Source organism: Malaclemys terrapin, chromosome 2, assembly GCF_027887155.1.
Source record: "Malaclemys terrapin pileata isolate rMalTer1 chromosome 2, rMalTer1.hap1, whole genome shotgun sequence".
NCBI lineage: Eukaryota > Metazoa > Chordata > Testudines > Emydidae > Malaclemys > Malaclemys terrapin.
In genome coordinates this window covers 97,954,172-97,977,053 of record NC_071506.1, presented here as the reverse complement: position 1 = coordinate 97,977,053, position 22,882 = coordinate 97,954,172, and the positions used below count along the sequence as shown (strand labels likewise).

Sequence of the window (22,882 nt, the reverse complement as noted above, 5' to 3'; positions counted from 1 at the left end):
GGTTGTTCAAAAGATAGAAATCAAAGCTAATTTTAACATTAGTGACCTAATGTTAATAAATTTTTCTCCAACAAGGACTTGAAATACAGCTGATTATCCCTCCATAGACCAAGTAGTTTGCATTTTACAGAAAATATGTGCTACAAAAGGAGTTTTTATAACCAAATTTGCTGTCGTACAGAGACAGATTATAGCAGCTGTATATCAAAGCAAGCATTTTAAATAAAACGTTATGAAAAGGTTTAATCATGTAACTACTCATTCATGTAAACAATATTCATAAAATAATTCTATATATAGTTAATCTTGGAGAGATTGCAACCACAACAAAATTGTCAAACATTTTATTTCTGGAAAATATAACTTATATTGGCTTACCTTATTCAGAGCACTGTGTTTCATATCAGTTTCCTAAAAGCTTCATGTATGCAGAACAAGGCAAACATCTGCTTTAATTAAGAAGCTTTTTTCTAGGCTGTTGCTTGAAAAAATCCTTTCAACATATACAATTCAGTAACAGCTTAAAACTAAACTTCTTCTTAATGGGAAAAACTATTAGCAATATTTTGTGTCACTAGTTTGCCTCTGGTTTTGTCTTCGAACTTTCCTGCATATTTTGTTCCTGTCACAAACTGCTGTCACTTTGGGTGAAATTCCTTTCACCAGGGTAAAGCCAGTGTGAAAAGGCTTTTACACTGTTTCAGTGCAGTGGAGATAGGGAGATGAAATCTGTTCCCCTTTCCCCTGCAACCAAATGCAAGAGTTCAGAGATACAGCGTGAAGCTTCCCTCTACTCCTATGTGTACCTATTTTACTGGGTCTGGTCCCACTTGTAGCAACCCTATCATTTGCTTGGTAAACATGAACATGGTAGACCTCTCTTGGTCTACCTCCATTGTTCACCTCAGTGCTAGCCGCTGAAAGCTCAAGGAATATCTGTGCAGCACACAGCCTGTGTGGAGCCCACCCCTACACCACATGGTGACTTGCGGATTTTTGAGTCTCCCTTTCTCGAGTAGAAATCTAAAGGGTTGGTGCTGCATTCCTTATTTGGTGACACCATCCTTAATAGTCTCACAGAGACAACACCCAGTGAAGTCAATGGAAAGACTCCCAGGGCTTTATTCACAAAGGAGATTTAGATTCAGCATTGTCATGCCTAATGTTTAGGCACCCTGCAACCTAGTGGAATCCATGATACCAAGTTAGGCATCCAGGTTTCCCAATATAATGCATGCAGAGATATGGGCACCTAAAAATGTTTTGTACAAAGCCCAGCAAGCTGAGTGGAGAGCTGCCTAAGCTAGCCAATAGAAAGAAAATGCTGAGGAGAGGGGTGAGACCTAAACTCCATCTCTTTGCAGAATGTAGGTGTCTAAATCCAGGCTGGTCTGAGGTTCCTATCTCTACTTGATATTCATAGCTGTTAACCCTTTCCTAAAATTCAGTGCCTAAGGTCTTTCTTGCAAAAAATGGAGGAGGAACAGGTATTCCCATGATAACCTTTACCCCAGTGGTTAGAGCACTCACCTGGGATTTGGAAGACCTAAATTCCAATCCCCCCTCTACCTGCTGTGGTGCAGGGACTCTGAACCTAGGTCCCCTGCCAGTCAGCTGAGTGTCCTGACTACTGGGCTATGGGATATTCTGGTATGCAAGAGGGATCTAAATCTCTCCTGTTGAAGCTGCTCCACTTTGTATAAATAAAGCCATTGGAATGGGGACTTGAACTTGGTTTTCCCACTTTCCAGGTGAGTGGCAGAGCATGTGAGTGCCTGATGGTTAGGCCACAATAACCATTTAATTCATTTATACAAAGTGGAACAGCTTCAACACCCCAGAATACCTTGTGGTTAGGGCACTCAGCTGGGAGATGGGTGACCTAAGTTCAAATCCTTATTCCACATCAGGCAGATTTGAACCTGGATCTCCCACATCCTGTGTGAATGAAACCAAACACTGGGCTAAAGATTTATGGGGGACACCATCTCCTTTGGCCTTGTTTTGTGCAAAGTCCAATACATTAGGCTTGCTCAGAACACGCCTATTGGATTGGGCTCTGTAGGCAAGATAGGCAGGGGAAGACCTCGTTCCAGGTCTTAGGCGTGAACTATGTGCCCTGGTGTCAGGACATAGATAGCTCTGCATATGCCCAGTAACAGAAATATAGGTGCCTAGGGGACTTCACCAGCAAAACTTAGTTCCCCAGGGATGTTAGGTACCTACTGGGTTAGGCAGAGGCTGAGCAGGAGTTTTGATTATCTACATTTTGGATTTAGGCACCTAAATTCCTTTCTGAATTCTTCCCTTCTATTCATCTCCTTCTTTCTTCCCTGCCTCATTCCTCAACAATACCGAACCTCAAGTCTAAAGTAGCTGTGTGTCTGGAAAGTGAAGCTAGCACCTTAGCTGGTGTAAATCAGTGCATCTCCATTGACCTCAGTGGAACTGTATTGATATGTACCAGCTGAAAAACTAACCAAAGATATGCAACCCGTTCAACACGAATAGAACCCTTCCTCATTGACAATTGCTTCAACATAGTTACTGGTACACCATCCAGTTACATTAATATGATATGTACCAGCTGAAAAACTAACCAAAGATATGCAACCCGTTCAACACGAATAGAACCCTTCCTCATTGACAATTGCTTCAACATACTTACTGGTACACCATCCAGTTACATTAACTTTGTCACATAATGGTGCAATTCTAGGTGCAGAAAAAAAATTAAATAACATGTACCATTCAAACTTCTTTTTCCCTAGAGTTAAGAGTACAAACTAGTGCCTTCAGCAATATGCGTAGAAATGAGTGTTTTTCAGGGCACCAACCAACAACTAATTTGAGTCCAAGAATCAGTGGGCTGTTTGGTCTATCACTGTCCCATTTACTGTGTCTGAAGGTTGAAGTTTTTAGCAGGTCCACAGGATTTCTACAGTCCTCTATCTACCATATGATACTATGAACAGTCTACTTTATTTAATATAATAAAAAGGACCTATTTTTTCTCCCTAGAGTGAGGGGAAAGTATTTGTTCTAAAATTTAAATAAAATCCTATTAACAATCCCCTGGAAAATGTAATTAAGATATTCCCACCAGAAAACTGATGAAATAAAAATTAGTTGAATTTTTCAATTAAGTGCTTTTAGGATTCTGTAATATGAATTAGTTATATCAGTGTAGTTTATCCTAATAAAAATAGGTGTTTTTTTGTCAAAGACTAAAGTAATTGTATTATAAGCAACAGTGGAAAAAACTATGTACAGTAGAACCTCAGTTACGAACACCAGAATTACGAACTGACTGGTCAACTACACACCTCGTTTGGAACCGGGCAAAAGTTTGCAAATCGGGCAGCAGAGACAAAGCGGAGGGGTGGGAAGAAAATACTGTAAAATACTATGTTAAATATAAATTACTAAAAAATAAAGGTAAAGATTTTTAAAAAAAATAAGGTAAAGAATCTGTTTCTGTGCTTGCTTCATTTAAATTAAGATGGTTAAAAGCAGGATTTGAGTACAAACAATCTCCATTCCCAAAGTGTTCGTAACTCTGAGGCTCTACTGTATCCTTAATTGAATAGTAAGTTTTGCCCTAAGGTATAGGACAGAACAGGTAATTTTACTGTAAATTCTTTGTCTCTAGTTATACCAAATTATTTTTTAAAACAAAATTTCCAGTTCCAACCACCACTTGACATTTGGCATTTTTTCATACAAATGTACCCATTGGAACTGGAATGCAAGCAAGGCTGTAATGAGCTGTGTCAATAGTAAGCACAGTTGGATCAAGTATGTAGTAAGTTATTAAAATATGGACATGTGATGCTGCATAAAATACAATATCCTGTAAATTGTGTTAGTCTTTAAAACTTATATAGTTAGGCCATAAGTCAATTAATCAACCTTAATGGACCAAGACCCATTGAAAACATTTTTCATTCACATCTCAAAGACAGATAGACAAAAGAGTACTCTGTTTAGTTACTGCAAATACTACACTCTGTAGTTAAATGTGTATTATAGAAGCATATTCTCTTCTGTGCCAGACTCCTGCTTGGCATTCCCCAACTCCAGGCGGTAGGGGACAGCAGGCCCAGAGCTGGCACACTTACCCCCAGCTGGGACTTCTCCTATTTCATGGGAATTCTCTTTTGGCTATATTTGGCCAATTCCCAGACACTTTACATCTCCTAAAAAACAAGGAAAGGGGACAGATTTTAATAGAGAATCCAGACCACAATTTCCTTCTTCCAGTTTTGTTCTTTATAATTTTGCTAAATACGTTGCTTTTGATACTTTTCTCAGTTGGTCTCATCCCAGATGTGACTTTTTAAAAAAGTTTGAGCAAAATGTATGCAGGAGCTCATTTTCATATATGCCTTTTGGAGTTATGCAAATATGAAAATGAGCTCCTCCAGTATGTTCTGCTTTGTTATATCTTCATATTTGAACTAATGTAACTCATAAATAGATGGAAATATAATTTTCAGCGCTTGTTTTAGAGTCCTCATTGCAGAAGGTAAGAACAATTCCAGTCACAGGCACTGACTCCATGGGTGCTCCGGGGCTGGAGCACCCACAGGGAAAAATTGTTCTGCACCCACCGGCAGCCAAGCTCCCCGCCCCTCTCCAGCTCACCTCACCCTCCTCCCCTGAGCGCGCCGCGTCCCTGCTTCTCCTCCCAGCGCTTGCTGCCATGAAACAGCTGTTTCACGGCTTAACAAGCTATGGGAAGGAGTGGGGAGAAGCGGGAATACGGCGCACTCAGGGAAGAGGTGGGGCTGGGCGGGGATTTGGGGAAGGAGTCCAATAGGGGAAGGGAGGGGGCAGAGTTGGGGCAGGGACTTTGGGGAAGGGGTTGGAATGGGGCAGGGCATGGGCAGGAGGGGGTGGGACAGGGGCAAGGGGTGGTCGAGCACCCACCTGAGAAGTTGGTGCCTATGATTCCAGTATGAATAAAATTAAATCTAATTTTTGCACATTAGGGTTTGTGTGCATGTGCTACACTTACGTTAGTGCTGTTTAGTAAAGTGAAGCTTTACAGATTAAGATGCCTTTGTTAAGGATGTCTCAGATTAGGGGCACCATAGATCTGAAACTCAAGAACCAGTGAGTTGTGTTATGGATTGATTGTGTCACTGTTTCATCATAAGGTTGTGATTAACTGCTCTGTGCTTCAATTTGGGAAGTAACAATAGTTATTTTCCTACCTTAAAGAGATGATGTGAGGATGTTTGAAAATATTAATTTTCATCTATCATACTCCAGGAAACTGGAGGCAGGAGATTTAAGCATAAAGTTATTACAAAGATGTTGGAGAAGCAGTTATCAGTAACGTAGTACTTGATACTATAAATGATGCAGCATTTTATGTTTTTATGAAATTACATAATAGAACAATCAGAAGAGAACACACACACATTTGACCTTGCATTGTACAATACAATTACTTTCTACCCAAATTTCTTTATTAAAGATTGGTTACATGTTAACTACCATGGTTAAAGGGTCCCCCATAATTGGAATATGAAGATCTAAATCTACTGACTTTTCATCAAAAACAAACACTGCTGTATGTTGATCCCACATTCAGCAGAACTTTTCTACCCTGTTAATGATAGAAGGCTGGTGGTGATTGAACATCTAACATAGTGAATGTCAGTGAAAATGAGACAGAATCAGAGGCTAAAATAGGAAAAGAACAAGTTAAAAATTATTTAGACAAGTTAGATGTCTTCATGTCACCAGGGCCTGATTAAATGCATCCTCAATACTCAAGGAGCTGACTGAGGCGATATCTGAGCCATTAGTGATTATCTTTGAAAAGTCATGGAAGACGGGAGAGATTCCAGACGATTGGAAAAGGGAAAATATATTTGCCCATCTATCAAAAGGGAAATAGGGACAACCCGGGAAATTACACAGCAGTCAGCTTAACTTCTGTACCCAGAAAGATAATGGAACAAATAATTAAGCAATCAATTTGCAAACATCTAGAAGATAATAAGATGATAAGTAACAGTCAGCATGGATTTGTTAAGAACAAATCATGTCAAACCAACCTGATAGCTTTCTTTGACAGGGTAACAAGCCTTGTGGATGGGGGGAAGCTTTTGATACTGTCTCACATGACCTTCTCGTAAACAAACTAGGGAAATGCAACCTAGATGGAGCTACTGCAAAACTGGTTGGAAAACCATTCCCAGAGAGTAATTATCAGTGGTTCACAGTCATGCTGGAAGAATAAGCACGGGAATAAATTGCCTAGGGCGGTCATGAAATCTCCATCATTGGAGATTTTTAAGAACAGGTTAGAGAAACACCTGCCAAGGATGGTCTAGATAAAACTTAGTCTTGCCATGAGTGCAGGGGACTGGACTAGATGACCTCTCGAGGTCTCTTCCAGTCCTATGATTCTGTGTTTAGGGTGGGGAAGTGCCATTATGTGTGGCTCCTTCACTCAGGCTTTTTGACAATAATTATTCCACTGCTCACCCCCTTTGGCTTGATAGGCTGTCCAGACAGAGGCCAATATAAATACATTAGGCATTTATTATGTAAACTATTTACCTGTTTAAATAAAAGCTTGTGTAATGAAAGGTTATGCTGGCCCAGTAAAGTTACCACATTCCTTAAACTGATTAGGTACATATACATAATAGGTTTTGCAGCTATAATCTGCAAAATGTTAGATAAAACATACATCCACCCAAGAGAGGAAATTAAAAGGTGAAGATTACTGTAGTGGCTCGAGGTTTACATCTTTCAAGGCTATCTAAAAAGAATCTACTCCAGCAGAAACTGATTTGTGGCTAGCTTCTAATTATGACACTTCCACGTATACTTTTTCCTCTAACAGCTTCAATTTTTCTAAATCTATTTGTAGAAACATACTACTTCTTTTATTGTACCATCTAACCTAATTGCAGAATTCCTGAAATGAAAATACTACCATAAGATAGTCCATTGATTTAGTTGAGGATTGGTCCTGGTTTTAGCAGGGGGTTGGACTAGATGACCTCCTGAGGTCCCTTCCAATCCTGATATTCTATGATTCATAGTAGTTGAGGGATACTATGACTGTCACTTCATTGCTGTTAATTTCCAAAACCCAGCTATTCTGAACAGTGTTCTGGCTAAAATGAACACATGCCATTCTGTATTTGTTCTGTGCCTTCCCCCTAAAGGTTCCTTGGGAGCAGGGACCTGTTACTTTTTTCTCACACTTCACTGTATCCAAACCAGGTGCTATATAAACAATAATATTGTGATGGTGCTCTCAAATTAAACAGTTTCACAGATCAAGAAGCTAAGGGAGCTTTAAACCAACCAACACCTGTGTGGCAAAATAAAGAATGCATCTAGCAAGAAGGAGAATATGGAAGCTTAGCGTTGTAAAATGTGACACAGCACATTTTCCCAGAACAGCAAAATCAGCTGTTTTGTGTCTACTTGTACCTTAACCTTTTGTAAGTAATTATAGCTTGAAACTTAGCCATATGGATGTCTGCATTGCCCTGCTGGAGATGCGGCCAATCTGCTTATAAACAACCTTATTACAGTTTGTTTCCAAGCCCTCCCTTTTCAATTGCTCTACATGTTGCTTGTCTAAGAAAGCAAGACTCTGCTTATCTGCATGATGGAAGTTGATCCTCAGCTGACTCGCAAATACACCGCAGATTAGGTTCTTTTTGATTGAGGAGGGAGAGCGAGCAGAGAGTGCGAGTGTTGCCAATTTATTAAGAGTAACAACTGCCTTCTTGATTTTTGCCTCTAGTAAGATGAGTAACAGAAAAACCTAGTGAGTATCAGGCGAACAGTCTCCTTGCCAGTCTTGTTTCCTCTGTATTCCTTAATACGAGTAGTTCGCTGCTGTGTCCTCCTCACCCAGCAGGATTTTAAAATACATAGTCAGGCAAAATGGATGGATTGATGTGCGAATCCCATCAGCCAAGATTACTTCACACTCTTCTTGTGTATGGAGCTGGAGCTGACAGACTGCATATTTAACTCTCTATGGCAGATACTTTCCTAGCTCCAGATTACACAGCAGAGGATCCACGGGACAATTGGAAAAAAATGAAAGGGGAAAAGAGGATCGTTGATAAATCCAGCTGGTTTGCTGTAAAATCAAGTTTCTTGTTATCCACCTTTTGGGCTTAACAGCTATGCGATTCAATGGTGTCCTAAAGGTAACACAGAGACCTGCTTTACTAAAAAGATACGTATTTTTTTAAAGGACTCAGGTCAGTATATCACGCATCAGCACCTGATAATCTATTTACCCTGCAACGTGTGCGGCCATTTAAGGACAATTAACTCTTCGAGATCACGCATTAGTCATGGCACTACAGAGGTTGCAGTAAAGCCTCCCCAGAAAAACTGGGAGGCAACTGATTTGGGGAAATAGCCACCCACGTTCTTCTGCAAGGCTGCTCGCAAAACAGAAGTGCAAAATCAATCTTCATGGGGCATTTTAGAAGCACCAGCAAATTTGCATCGGTTGGAGACATAAAGACGTTTACATTTAATTAATATTAATGATCTCTCTCCCCATTCCACTCCAAAGCCGACCCTCAATCTGTTTAGTTATTGTCTCTCTATCCCCTTTCCCTCAAGGCAGGGGGTGAACACTTTTCTCTTTGCAGATGGCATGAGCGTGAGGTACGGAAATTAGGGGCTATTGCTTTTTGCATTCGGTCTATTTTTCTTTTGGCAACCTGGAAAAGAGGGTTGGGGTTTTCTGTCTGATCCTGGCTATACTGTGGTCAGGACCTTCCCTTTCCAGCAGCCTGTTCATCTCCCTCCCTTCAGACTGGAGGACCCTGTGTAGAAGGAGCTGGTGTTGCTGACTTAGCCCAGGACTGCTGCGGTGGGAGCTCCCCGCTGCTGGCAGGACCAGGAGCGGGGGAGGAGACTGCAGCTCCTTTCCCCCTCTTCCCTTGCGTTTACATTTCTTTCTTTCCACCTTCCTTAGTCGTCCTCTTCTCCTCTAGATTTTCTCCTTCTCTCCCTCCCCTGCTGCCTGTGTTTGGGCTGAGAGCTGGCTGGGGAGGGCGCTAAAAGAGGGGGAAGAGTGGGGGTGAAAGATTTCCCTGCCTGTCGGGGGGTTGATTGGAAGAGGCGATCGTATCTGCAGCCGAAGGATTAACAGCTAAACTTTTATTGCAGCCTCTGTGCTGTGTGTGTAAGTAAATGGGGGAAGTCTCCGCTCAAAGAGGGAACGTGTCTTGTTTCCTTTTGACAGATGCAGTTGGTGGGGTGGGGAACAATGAACATTTTCTTTAGGACATAAAGTGAAGGAGGAAAAAACTCTCCTCTCCTTCCCCCCCCTCAAGAATCTACAGCATCCTCCTCCCCCCAGCCGTGAAATGAATGGAAGAATCTCCGGGATTTTCTTCTGCTCTTCGCCCTGGACTATAGGAGTGAGGGGATCTCTCTCTACGTACATCCATCTCTCTATCTCTCCATCCATCTCCGGGAGGATTTGAGGCGGTGCAATGTGCTTTCAGCCGCTTGCTGCTGCTGCCTGATACCATGCAACACGCAGAGAGAGGGTTTTGCAAAAATGGATTTGTTCGATTTTAAAGGATTTCTTCTCTAATAAGGATTGCATTGCCCACAAATATGACTAAATCTCCTGTTTGGTAAATCTTCCTGCCCCCTCCCCTTTGGGCTCCCTCCCTCCACCCCTTCAGAGGAGCAAGCCCAGGAAGCTGATGACGGACCCATTAATCCTTCCTTCAATGCATCAAAAGAACCCAAAGGTCTGGGAAACGTTGGGCTTGAAATCCTACAGGAAATGCTTCGACCGGCTTTTGGTTTTGTATGAAACTGGTGATTAGGGGGGAGGGGGTTGTGCGAGCGAACCCCCTACTCGTTTGCCCCTGCCTCTTTCCTGGCCCCTTTTGATGTGCTCTTTGCCAGGTGCTTGTCCTCCGGTCTCTCTCTCTCTGGCCCGTCGCCGCCAGTTATGCAGACTCCCTGTCGTACTCAGCGCCTGCTGCTTTTGATATGATTCAAAGATGAGGGTGTTGATGATGATCGCTCTGGTGTGATGGGGTTGAGACGGCGGTGATTATTTGGAGGCGAGGAGGAGAGAAAGGAAGGGCTGCTACTGCTGCTACTACCCTTCGCTGTGTGTGTGGGCTTCAATTTTCCTACTCCATCCTCTCCCCACCACTGGAAGTCCTCCCGTATCTAAATGGAATTAGTGGAGATCGAAGCCCCTTGTGTAAGGAACAGACATGATCCATGGGCGCAGTTTGTTTCACAGTAAGTATCTTTCCTGAAGCTGCTCTGCTTCGCGGGGCAACTATTTTTCCTTCTTCCAACAGCACAGGTGGAGACATTGTAGGACGGTTAAAACTGGGAGGCTCACAGCTTCAAGGCGTGGGTTTAAACTTTCTCCCCCCCTCCGCCCTCAATGCAGTATAATTGAAAGAGGTGCAAGAAAGACGTAGATCTAGCCTGGCGTTTGCAGTGACACATGCAGTCGTTTATTGAGTTTGTGGTGATAATAGGGAGGACTGAGTATACCTGTAATTATATAGAGAGATAGTAGCTTTCAAAGTAACCAGTGGCGGTGCAAAACTAGCCACTAAAGGGTGCTGTAGGAACTGATAGGTATTACAGGATATACCACCTGTCACTATTTCAGTCTTGATTGAGATCTCCATGCGTGTGGGATTTTAACCAGGGTTAACCCTGAGGCTTGGGTTTGAACCCTCAAATGACAGACCCGAGGGATCTTCAAACACGGAGCTAAATTCTGCTCTCCTCCTAAATCACATCGACGTTAATCCAGAATAGCTCCACTGATTTCAGTGGCAGTACTCCGGATTCTCGCCGGTGTCACAGAGATCTATGTTTGGCCCATGGTAATCAAAATAATTAAACACAATGTGGAGGATTAAAGGATAGTTTCAGTCACAACTCGGAGTTTACTCCCCCCCCCCCCCATCAGACCCTTAAATGCGATTTTCAGGGTTAGGGACGGTTTATTCTGGATGCTAATCTATGTTCTCTATTGATTTGGGAATCATCAATGGGAAGGAATCAAAAGCCCTGGTGACTTGCTCTTGGTTCTGAATCTCTTCTAACGCTGCAGCGTTCTCCATCCAAAATCTGCTAATCTTTAGCAGGAGAGCATATTACTCTTGTAGAGCATCGTTACGTGAATGCTGTGAGTTGCGCACTGACAATGGTACGCGTTCCGTAATAATAACCTGTCCAGATAGGAATAGTAAGGGGCGCGAGAAGATGTACTCGCTAAACAGGACCTGTGTAAAACAAACAAAAGCCTCAGTACCGAGGCCATTTGAAACACGAGTTCTTGTGTGGAAAATATCAATGGGGCCTATTGCACAGTATGACTTTGGGTGGTCCAGAAAGTGTCATTTTTCTACCCTCCCCCCCAAGATAAGAGAAGGTGTGAAGGGTTGGTGGTTTAAACTGAAGCCTCTGGAACAGTACTCTGAAACAATATCCATTGCTAACTCGTAAAATAGCAATAATATTTTTTAGAACTTGTTTTCAAAATTCTTTACTGGGTTAGACCTTACATGTCAAGTTACATTCTCCAGCAACTGTTATGGCCAAATGATAAACCTCTTCAAATATTGATGTATAATGGAAATATGCACAGGTCCATAATCAGAGGAGCACTAATAAGCCTAATTACAATTAGACTAGATGATGAGGAATGGGGGAAGAGGGGAGATCAACAAGAAATTAGGTGAGATCCTGATTTTTAAAAATCCCCAAACCTACATGATTGCTGATATTGTTGTCTTCCTTTCAGCAAAACTCCCTGACTAGCAGTTTTGCCTGAGTAAAGATTGCAGGATCAGGCTCTTCTTTTGGCTTAAAAAAATATGGGAAATATTGTGTTTGTCCTGCAATAAGAGGTGGGGAAAAGGGGAAGGAATCAGTTTATTGCAAAATATTGTGTTTGTAATCCAGTAAATTTAACCCATTGACAGATAAGCATATTCATCTTGAGAAGTTTCTCCACTGGTTAACATTCTTCTGCTTGACAGAAATATATTATTGAGTCTTTGCCTTGAAGTTTTAAGGGGTATGTTTCCATAATTCTTTAAGCACTGAAGAAAGAAGTGGGTTTTGTGGCAATCTAAGTATTTTTTGTGATGTTGGCTTTAAAGCCCCCAATCCAAATTACTCTACTAAAAGTAAAGGGAACAAGTATTTCACTTGAACAGTACAGCTGTGTTGGATACAGTATATCAGGATTAAGCAGTCTCCTTAAGCTTTTCTTGTTTTTTATTATATTTTATTCCAAGTTTATTCTTTACTGTTTATTGTCAATACCATCATGCCAAGTTGTAAGCATAGCTCTCCATTTTGGAGCAATGTAGGTAAGTGAATTAAAAAGCATTGTTTCTAGTGGTTAGAACTGAAAGCTGGGATTTAAGTGACCTGGGTTCTCCACTCATCTTTGCTACAACGTCACTGGGACCTGGGACCCTTCACCTGGCTTCTCTGTGCCTCAGTTCCTACATCTGTAGAGCAGGGATGTTAATATTTAAGTGTGTTGAGGTCCTCCAATAGAAGGTGCTATATAAGGATAAGGTGGTGTTTGTTAATTTTCTAATAAGCAGTGTCTTCTGAGAGAGCTAAAAGGTTTACTAGTTTAGGGGGTTGGGTGAAGAGCATACTCCCTCTCCATTGACTCATCAATGATTCCCATTCTCTTTGCAGAGCATAGGTCTTTCAAATGCTATTTTATTCACATTTAGAAAATGCGCAGCTCCAGAGTCTCAAAATATATACACTTAGAATTAAAATAGTAATAAATAAATAACTTATAAACTGTCGCAGAAGAAAAGACATTTACACATGTGCCATTCAACCTCACCCTCAGGCAATATGTGATCTTCGCTCCAGGAAAGCCAGGGGAAACAGGGACACCCTATAGCATGACCTGGACTTCACCATATCTGGGTTCTGGCAGATAGAGGGAGGGAAATATTAAGGAGTTGGGTCCCCTCACATCAATACCCTGCTAGCAGATTCCTCCCATTTTATCCATGGACCTATTGGCTTGAGTACCTTAGATTGCAATTGCCATGGATTCATGAGGACAGAAAGAGCCTTTGCCATTAGCTTCATATTGTAAGTCTAAACCAACATCTTACACTATCCATAAATTAGCTGGCAACCAATGGAGATGTGCTTCCTGCATGGAACACAGCTTTAGTGAATGAGCAGCTGCATTTCACACTAGCTCCGCATTCTGAGGGGTTTGAACATGTAGTACATGTACAACATGTTGCAGTAAGGCCATGGATGACTGGAGAGATCCATATCTGAAAAGCTGCAATTTTCTTGCTAAATTAAGAATGCTTTACACCATTTGCAACTTCTACCTGAATATCCAGTAGCAACTGGGGATCCAACAAGACAGTTGTGGTGGATATGCTCCCAGTGCATTGTGTTTTTCATCACTTCAGTCTTCCTTTGTTTGAGACTAAACTTTGCCACAAACCTCTGCAAGGCTCGGGTCGGAAGACCTAGAAATACAGGTCTGGGTGTCATCAGGATACTGAAAGCACCACAGACTATATTTTCTCTCCAACTGTCCTAATGGTTTCATTTACACATTGAGCACAAAATGTGACAAAACAGAAAACAGTGTGGAACTCTGTATGAAAGGGTTATTGATGTAGATGGCAATTTCCCAGTGTTATCAGGACAAAAAGGAAGGAAGCTATTCAAAAGCAACCTTATTTAGATTTACTGTGACCCATGAATATATCAAAACATTCTCATGGTCAGCAGTATCAATGACAGCTGATAGATCTAAAATGATCAGGATGAATACTCAATCTTCATTAATAACCAGGAGACAAACCTGTACAGTCTTTGTATGATGCCCAGGCTGAAAAAACGGAAGAAGGGGAATCTGGGGAACTACAGACGGGTCAGCCTCACCTCAGATCCTGGAAAAATCATGGAGCAGGTCCTCAAGGAATCCATTTTGAAGCATTTGGAGGAGAGGAAGGTGATCAGGAACAGTCAATGAGGATTCACCAAGGGCAAGTCATGCCTTACTAACCTAATTGCCTTCTATGATGAGATGACTGGCTCTGTGGGTATGAGGAAAGCAGTGGACACAATATATCTTGACTTTAGCAAAGCTTTTGATATGGTCTCCCACAGTATTCTTGCCAGTAAGTTAAAGTATGGATTGGATAAATAGGCTAAAACATGGATAGAAAACTTGCTAGATCTTCGGGCTCAATGGGTAGTGATCAACGGCTTGATGTCTAGTTGGCAGCCAGTATCAAGCGGAGTGCCACAGGGGTCTGTCCTGGGGCCAGTTTTGTTCAACATCTTCATTAATGATCTAGATGATCAGATGAATTGCACCCTCAGCAAGTTCACAGATGACACTAAGCTGGGGGAAGAGGTAGATTCACTCCGGACACTGTCCCTACACTCCAGTGTCCTAGACAAATTGGAAGATTGGGCCAAAAGAAATCTGATGAGGTTCAACAAGGAGAAGTGCAGAGTCCTGCACTTAGGATGGAAGAATTCCATGCAGTGCTAACGTCTGGGGACTGACTGGCTAAGTGACAGTTCTGCAGAAAAGGACCTGGGGATTACAGTGGATGAGAAGCTGGATATGTTGCCAAGAAGGCTAACGGCTTATTGGGCTGCATTAGTAGGAGCGTTGCCAGCAGATTGAGGGAAGTGACTATTCCCCTCTATTCCGCACTGGTGAGGACACATCTGGAGTATTGTCCAGTTTTAGGGACCCCCACTACTGAAGGGATGTGGACAAATTGGAGAGAGTCCAGGAAAGGGCAACAGAAATGATTAGGGGGCTGGGGCACATGACTTATGAGGAAAGGCTGAGGGAACTGGGCTTATTTAGTCTGCAGAAGAAAACAGTGAGGGGGGATTTGATAGCAGCCTTCAACTATCTGAAGGGGGGTTCCAAGGAGGATGAGCTAGGCCAGGGATTGGCAACCTTTGGCATGTGGCCCGCCAGGCTAAACACTCTGGTGGGCCGGGCCGGTTTGTTTACCTGCGATGTCCGCAGGTTTGACCGATTGCGACTCCCACTGGCCAAGGTTCGCCACTCCAGGCTAATGGGGGCGGCGGGAAGCGGCGGCCAGCACAACCCTCGGCCTGCGCCATTTCTCGCCGCCCCCATCGGCCTGGGACGGTGACCCGCGGCCAGTGGGAGCCGCGATCAGCTGAACCTGTGGACACAGCAGGTAAACAAACTGGCCTGCCCCTCCAGGGTGCTTACCCTGGCAAGCAGCGTGCCAAAGGTTGACGATCCCTGAGCTACGCTGTTCTCAGTGGTGGCAGATAACAGAACAAGGAGCAACAGTCTCAAGTTGCAGTTGGGGAAGTCTAGGTTGGATGTTAGGAAAAACTATTTCACTAGGAGAGTGGGGAAGCACTGGAATGGGTTACCTAGGGAAGTGGTGGAATCTCTATCCTTGGAGGTGTTTAAGGCCAGGCTCAACAAAGCCCTGGCTGCGAGGATTTAGTTGGGATTGGTCCTGCTTTGAGCAGGGGGTTGGACTAGATGACCTCCTGAGGTCTCTTCCAACCATAATCTTCTATGATTCTATGAATACCGAATGGACTAGGGTGGAAAAGACCTGAGCATAACAGGTACTGCTGAAGCTGTTCTCTACTCAGTTGTAGAGTCATGATCCCCCCCCAAGATGATCCGAGACAAGGTGATAACTATAGAAACTGTCAATATCAAGAGATGATTTCTTGAGCAAAGGTCTAACAATCACCTTTAAAGAAACTGTCCCTTGCTTTTCTGAAGAGAGACAGTGTTTCTGATAATAGCCGCAGTATCTCCTTACTAGCCTTCTCCAGTCTAAAGTGCCATGAATTTAACTCCTAGTGTGCAACTTCCAGAAACTCAGGAAGCATCAGCAGCTTGAACTGAAGCAAAAAAGACTTAGTTGGTTTTCACCAGATTTGATCTGCCGCTATGGATGCAGATATTTTGGTCCAGATTCAGCTAATTTTATCAGCAAAAGAAGTTGCAAATTCTCACAGCAAGAAACAATTGCCTCAGTAAGAAAATTCAAATAAACCAGATCTACCATTTTCCCCCCTCCACTCCCCCCCCCCCACACACACACAAACACACACACTCAGAACAGTTCCTGTAAGTGGGACTTTACGGATGCTTTTGGTCATGATGTGAAAAAAAGATTTCTCCTTCTTGCACAACCACATTAATTTTCAAAAGTTCTTTATGCATGGCTGGCCTTAGGGAAAATGGCACGCAGTGGGACCTTGTCTTTTGGCATCCCCAGGCCCTGATACCTCCCCATTGCATTGAGCTCCCTTCCATGGCCTCACACCCCAGGCCTGCCCCATTCCTTGCCTCTTGACCACAGTGCCCTGGGCAGTCATCAATGTTGTCCACCGTAAGGCCAAACCTGTCTATGCCACAACAAAGCAGATTTGAAATGAGACTTGTGCAACAACCCTTTATAGCAGTCTTTCTTCTCACTGTGTTTGTAGTAGTCACTTGCCTTTTTATTGAATCCCAAAACATGAACATACAAAAAAAAGTAAATATTGGCAGTCCAGTGTCTTATTTGAAGATTGAAAAGGGGGGGTGAGGAGAAGGAGGGGGAACCCAAATGTTGGGAAATGTCTTTTAAACTACATATTTAATCTTTACCTAGACACTTTTATCAGGATAAATACACTTTTATACTTTTAAATTGTAAATAGACATATTATTAAAATGTTGTAATGCTACCACAAAACAGTCTGTTTTTATACTGTGGATATCTTTAAATTGTATTATCTTGAGATAGATTGTTCCAGTTGCTTTAATTGCAGGCAGTAACCTCATGTTGTACCCAATATATTTTTGTCTTTCAGTTGTAGCAAGTCTAATCATCCTACATCTGTCTGGGGCAACAAAAAAAGGAACAGGTATGTTATGTTATTTATGGGGTATAGTCTCAATTTCTGGATACCTGTTTAGATATTTAAATATTTCATAGTGTACTCGTATGTATTTTTTGCATCAATAAAGTGAACTGATGAAAATTGCAAATTTATAAAATAATTTTTATTTGAAATTGCAAGAGCAGGCACAGGGTCATCTAATGCTATGGGAGGTTATTCTGAGTAAGGACTAGCGTTGTCGATTAATCATAGTTAACTCACGCAATTAACTCAAAAAAATTTATCACAATTAAAAAAAAATGTTTTTCTACATTTTTCAAATATTTTTATGCTGAATACAAAGTGTACCAGTACTCACTTTATGTTATCAGAGGGATAGCTGTGTTAGTCTGTATCCACAAAAACACAAATCAGACATCAGGAATAGTAACCTACAAAAGCAAGTAGGAGAACACTTCAATCTCCCTGGACGCTCAATAGCAGATTTAAAAGTAGCCATCCTTCAACAAAAAAACTTCAAAAACAGACTTCAAAGAGAAACTGCAGAGCTACAATTCATTTGCAAATTTAACACCATTAATTTAGGTTTGACTAGGGATTGGGAGTGGCTGGCTCTCACTACAAAAGCAATTTCCCCCTCTTAGTATTGACACCTCCTCATCAATTATTGGGAGTGGACCACATCCATCCTGACTGAATTGGCCTTGTCAATACTGATTCTTCACTTGTAAGGTAACTCCCTTCTCTTCATGTGCCAGTATATTTATGCCTGTATCTGTAATTTTCACTACATGCATCTGAAGAAGTGGGCTTTTTACCCACAAAAGCTTATGCCCAAATAAATCTGTTAGTCTTTAAGGTGCCACTTTATATTATGTTAATTACAAATATTTGCACTGTAAAAATGATAAAAGAAATAATATTTTTCAATTCATCTCATACAAATACTGTAGTGCAACCTCTTTATCATGAAAGTGCAATTTACAAAGGTAGATTTTTTTTGTTTGTTTGTTACTGCACTCAAAAGCAAAAATATGTAAAACTTTAGCGCCTGCAAGTCCACTCGGTCCTACTTCTTGTTCAGCCAATTGCTCAGACAAACAATTTTTTTTACATTTTCAGGAGATAATTCTGCCCACTTCTTGTTTACAGTCTCACCTGAAAATGAGAACAGATGTTTGCATGGCACTCTTATAGCAGGCATTGCAAGGTATTTATGTGCCAGATATGCTAAACTTTTGTATGCCTCTTCATGCTTTAGCCACCATTCCAGAGGACATGCTTCCATGCTGATAGTGCTTGTTAAAAAAAATTAATGTGTTAATTAAATTTGTGACTGTACTCCTTGAGGGAGAATTGTATGTCTCCTCCTCTGTGTTTTACCTACATTCTGCCATATATTTCATGTTAGAGCAGTCTCGGATGATGACTCAGCACACTTGTCAAATCTGCAGTGAAAAACTCAAAGAAGGTACCAATGTGAGATTTCTAAAGATCTAAGAATCTGAAGTGTCTTCCAAAATCTGATCAGGATGGGGTGTGAAGCATGCTTTCAGAAGTCTTAAAAGAGCAACACTCCATTGCAGAAACTACAAAACCCAAACCACCAAAAAAGAAAATCAACCCTCTGCTGGTGGCATCTGACTGAGATGATGGAAAATGAACATGCGTTGGTCTGCACTGCTTTGGATAGTTATTAAGCAGAACCCATCATCAGTATGGACACATGTCCTCTGGAATGGTGGTTGAAGTATGAAGGGACATGTGAATTGTTAGCGCATCTGGCATGTAAATATCTTGCAACACCGGCTACAACAGTGCCATGTGAACACCTGTTCTCATTTTCAGGAGACAGCAGAAACAAGAAGCAGGCAGCATTATCTAGGGTGACCAGATGTCCTGATTTTATAGGGACAGTTCTGATATTTGGGACTTTTTCTTATAAAGGCACCTATTACTCCCCCACCCCCTGTCCCAATTTTTCACATTTGCTATCTGGTCACCCTAGCATTATCTCCTGCAAATGTAATCAAACTTGTTTGTCTGAGTGATTGGCTGAACAAGAAGTAGGTCTGAGTGGACTTGTTGGCTCTAAAGTTTTACATTGTTTTATTTCTGAATGCAGTTATTTCTTGTACATAATTCTACATTCGAAAGTTCAACTTTTATGATAGAGATATTGCACTACTGTACTTGTATTAGATGAATTGAAAATACTATTTCTTTTATTTTTACAATGCAAATATTTATAATAAAAAATAAAGTGATCACTGTACACTTTGCATTATGTGTTTGTAATTGAAATCAATATATTTGAAAATGTGGAAAACATCCAAAATATTTATATAAATAGTATTCTATTATTGTTTAAGAATGCAATTAATCATGATTAATTTTTTTAATTGTTTGACAGCCTAGTAAGGACTTCTCCATTCAAGCCCTGGAGCCCAACCCTGTTCCCACTGAAGTCAATGGTCAAACTCCCATTGGCTTCAATGTTGTAAGCAGGTTTAGGCCCTTAATAGGAACTTATTACCTTAAATAGTTTATAAGTGTACTAAATACTTTGTGTGATGTGATTCTCCCCCTCCCCCATTTTAAGCAGAAAAGCAAACCACTTCAGAAGGGCAGAAACCAGTGCAGTGTGGAACTTGGACAAAATATGCAGAAGGAGGCATCTTCACTTCTCCCAATTACCCCAACAAGTATCCTCCTGACAGAGAGTGCATCTACATTATAGAAGGTGACCAGCAAGTGACTCCCATTCTTCTGAGATTAACTGGGTTTTTCACAAATAATGTCTTTCATCTCATGTGTGTCTGGGAATTTGTGTATGATAATTCTAAACATTGGAAAATATGTTTGATAGTTTGGTCAATTGGGAGAAAAGATTTAGAGAAGCAATTCCTTGACATCTTAAATGATTGCTTTGTGGGAAAGGTACTTGTAGTGCGCACAAGTGAAGTCTTGACTAAATCTGAAGCAACACACGGTTATCTATGGATAACTCACTAGCGAATAATGACTACAATGCAATTATGTAAACTCACTTGGGGAACTGACTGTATCTAAAGTCAGTACCATCACATTAAAAGACCCTAGAATAAAAAGAAATTAAAATCCTTTGACTCATCATGGAAGCTTCTTAAACATACAATAACTGAATCATGGAAGGTATACATAAAAAGGGTAGCAAGAAGGCAAGATTCAAAACCAACCCAATGCAGCTGAACAAAAAAGTATGTGTGTGAAAGGAGCTTATTGAACCCAAACAGGTGCCTGTAATTAAAAAAGAATTAATAATAAAAGTAAAGTGATTCCAATAAAAAGGATTATACGCTATGGCAGGTAACATGGGATTTAGAAGAATGAATAGCCAAAGATCTCAAAACAGCTAAGAAATTATGTAAGTTCATTAGAAGCAGGAAGTTTCAAAGAAAGCAATTAAGGGCATTACACACAAGCTACATGAACTCTTTCCTTTGCAGCAAAGATACTTGAAAAGATGAGGTCTGGGGAAGGTAATAAAGATTGAGGTACTGTCCGTTTACAGGTGGGTGCAGGAACAGACTGATAAGTCATAAGGATCAGTTTCATGTAAGAATTGAGAAGGCAATCAAGATGCTACAGTCCTATGACTATCTAGATAGATAGAAACATTAGATAAGAATGAAGTAACTGAGGGCCAGATATATAAATCTACTTAAATGCAGATAGGTGTCTAATGGGATTTTGAAAACCACCTAGGATACCACTGATTTCATTGGGGTTAGGCACCTGTCTGCATATTTAGGCACCTACATACTTTAAAAATTTTGGCCCAGAGATGCTAATAGTATGCTATCTTATAAAAATCTGCTACCATACTAGGAGACTGAAGGGCAGCAAATGTTGTATCAATATTTTTATTTTTGAAAAATAAGTGAGACAAGGTGTGGGAGGTAATATCTTTTATTGGCCCAACTCCTGTTGGTGCAAGAGACAAGCTTTCATAGAACTCTTCTTAAACCAGGTGGTAGAGAGGATCTTGAGAGTGCCAGACTACGGAGCTTTACTTTACCAGGTAAATTTATTAAAACAAGAATTAGAGAGAATTATAAAATGCCAAGATGAATATGATATGGGGACAAACAAGCATGACTTCTATAAAGGAAAACTGGGCTTCTCGAATCAACTAGAATTCTTCCTGCTCAAGAATCTGTTAAGGAAACTAAGCAGTCATGAAGTAACAGGTTAAGTTCTGTCATAGATTAGAAATTGGCTAAGAGAAAAACAAAAGTAGGTCAGTTTTGAAAATGTAAAAGGTTATTTCACTTCTTTCAGTTACTGTGATACTTATGCTCCTGGAATCTGAGCTTCTTGCATACATTAAGGTATGCATCCTCACCACATCCTTTTGAGGTTTCTTATCCCCATTGGACTGGAGATGAATGGAGGCACAGTGCCATTTCTCAAATTTACAGAGGAAGCTTGTGGAAGAGGTGAGACCAAAGCTCTAGTCTGGTGCCTTACCACAAGACTATCTTTTCTCTGAACAATGGGGTACCCAAAGGATCGGCCATTATTATTTGAATATATTTACAAATGATCTGGAAAATGGAAGTGGACAGTACTGAGACAAAATATGCAGTTTACATAAAATGATTTAGGACAGTCAAAACTGCAGAAGCATGTGGAATTTGAGAAGCATGTAACTAAGATAGGCAAATAGGTTGCAAGATACAGATACAGTGGAATGTAGAGTGTAAGGAATAATTTGAATTCATACACATTACTGGGTTCTAAATTAGATGTAGCTAACTAACAAAACAAAGCACAAACCTAGGTGTCCTTGTATACAGCACACTTAAGTTCTCTCCTTAATGCACAACTGCTGTTTGTTTGCTTTTAAACAAACAAAAACCTGAATATTAGGATGTACATGGAACGAGAGGGGGGAAAAAATTGCTAAGGCCTTATGATGACATTATGGAATATGATAATAAGCTCTCCCCTTCAATGCTGTGGTCAGTCCTGGTCTCGCTCTTTCTCTTGGTCTTAAAAATAAATAAAGAGGCAGGACAAGAACAAGTCAACTGGTGGGCACCACAATGAGTAGAGGAGTGGTAAGATTTCCATAATAAGAGAAACTGAAAAAAATTGTAATTGCTTAGAGAAGAGACAAATAAATGGGGACAGGATAGCACTCTATAAAATAATGGCACAGAAAAAGTACATTGTGTGTTCCTTTTTTACTCTTTCTACAAGACATAAGCATGACAGTCAATGAAACTGAAAGAATACTTTTAAATATCATATTACTCCATGAAACTCCTTGTCATAAGATGTTGAGGGTTTTCAAAACAAAGATTAGACATTGATATGGATAAGAACATTTAAAGTTACATACAGTATATATTAGAGACAAGGTGTGGGTGAGGTAATATCTTTTAATTTTGTCTCTCTAATATCCTGGGACCAGTATGGTTACAAAAACACTGCATATAAGGGAAATGTTTGTTTTAAATGAACGAATGGCTGGTAAATTTGGTAATGCCATTTAACCCACATCATGCAGATGACACTGTCTATTCTGTGGAAATCTCTCTAAAGCTTACAAATAGGACGTAGTAATGTAGAATTCCCATACAAGATCCATCTAATTTGGTATCTTGTCTTCAACAGCAGCAACTACCAGAAACTTCAGACAACAGTGCTAGAATCCCTATAATGAATAGTAAGGAATAAAGTGCACGTAGGGGAAGGTTCAAGCTAATCTCTATCTCTGTGGATGATTTATGCCTTTGTATTCAAAGCCCTTATGTGCCTTATACATTGTTATCCTATCTGATGTAACTTGTGACAATGAGTTTCACAGAATAATATATTTAAAAGTATTCTTTCAATTCCAATATAATAATATAATAAATAATACATAAAAATATAATAGGGCAATAAAAACAAT

At 40.8% G+C, this 22,882-nt stretch overlaps 1 protein-coding gene across 9 annotated transcripts in view; it reads left to right on the top strand.

Moving 5' to 3' along the window:
• Positions 1-9,390: 9,390 nt before the first annotated feature.
• NETO1 (neuropilin and tolloid like 1) overlaps positions 9,391-22,882 on the top strand; it is an 88,405-nt gene continuing 74,913 nt past the window's right edge. For 7 of the 9 annotated variants that reach the window (XR_008443742.1, XR_008443740.1, XR_008443741.1 and 4 more), the window contains exons 1-3: positions 9,391-10,284; positions 16,909-16,962; positions 19,541-19,681. Coding sequence is in view for 6 of the 9 variants with exons in the window: in XM_054017179.1 (XP_053873154.1) it covers positions 10,257-10,284; positions 16,909-16,962; positions 19,541-19,681 (223 nt within the window). In the remaining 3 variants the exon portion in view is untranslated. The remainder of the gene's footprint in view (positions 10,285-16,908; positions 16,963-19,540; positions 19,682-22,882) is intronic. The other 2 variants (XM_054017180.1, XM_054017178.1) reach the window with 1 other exon arrangement.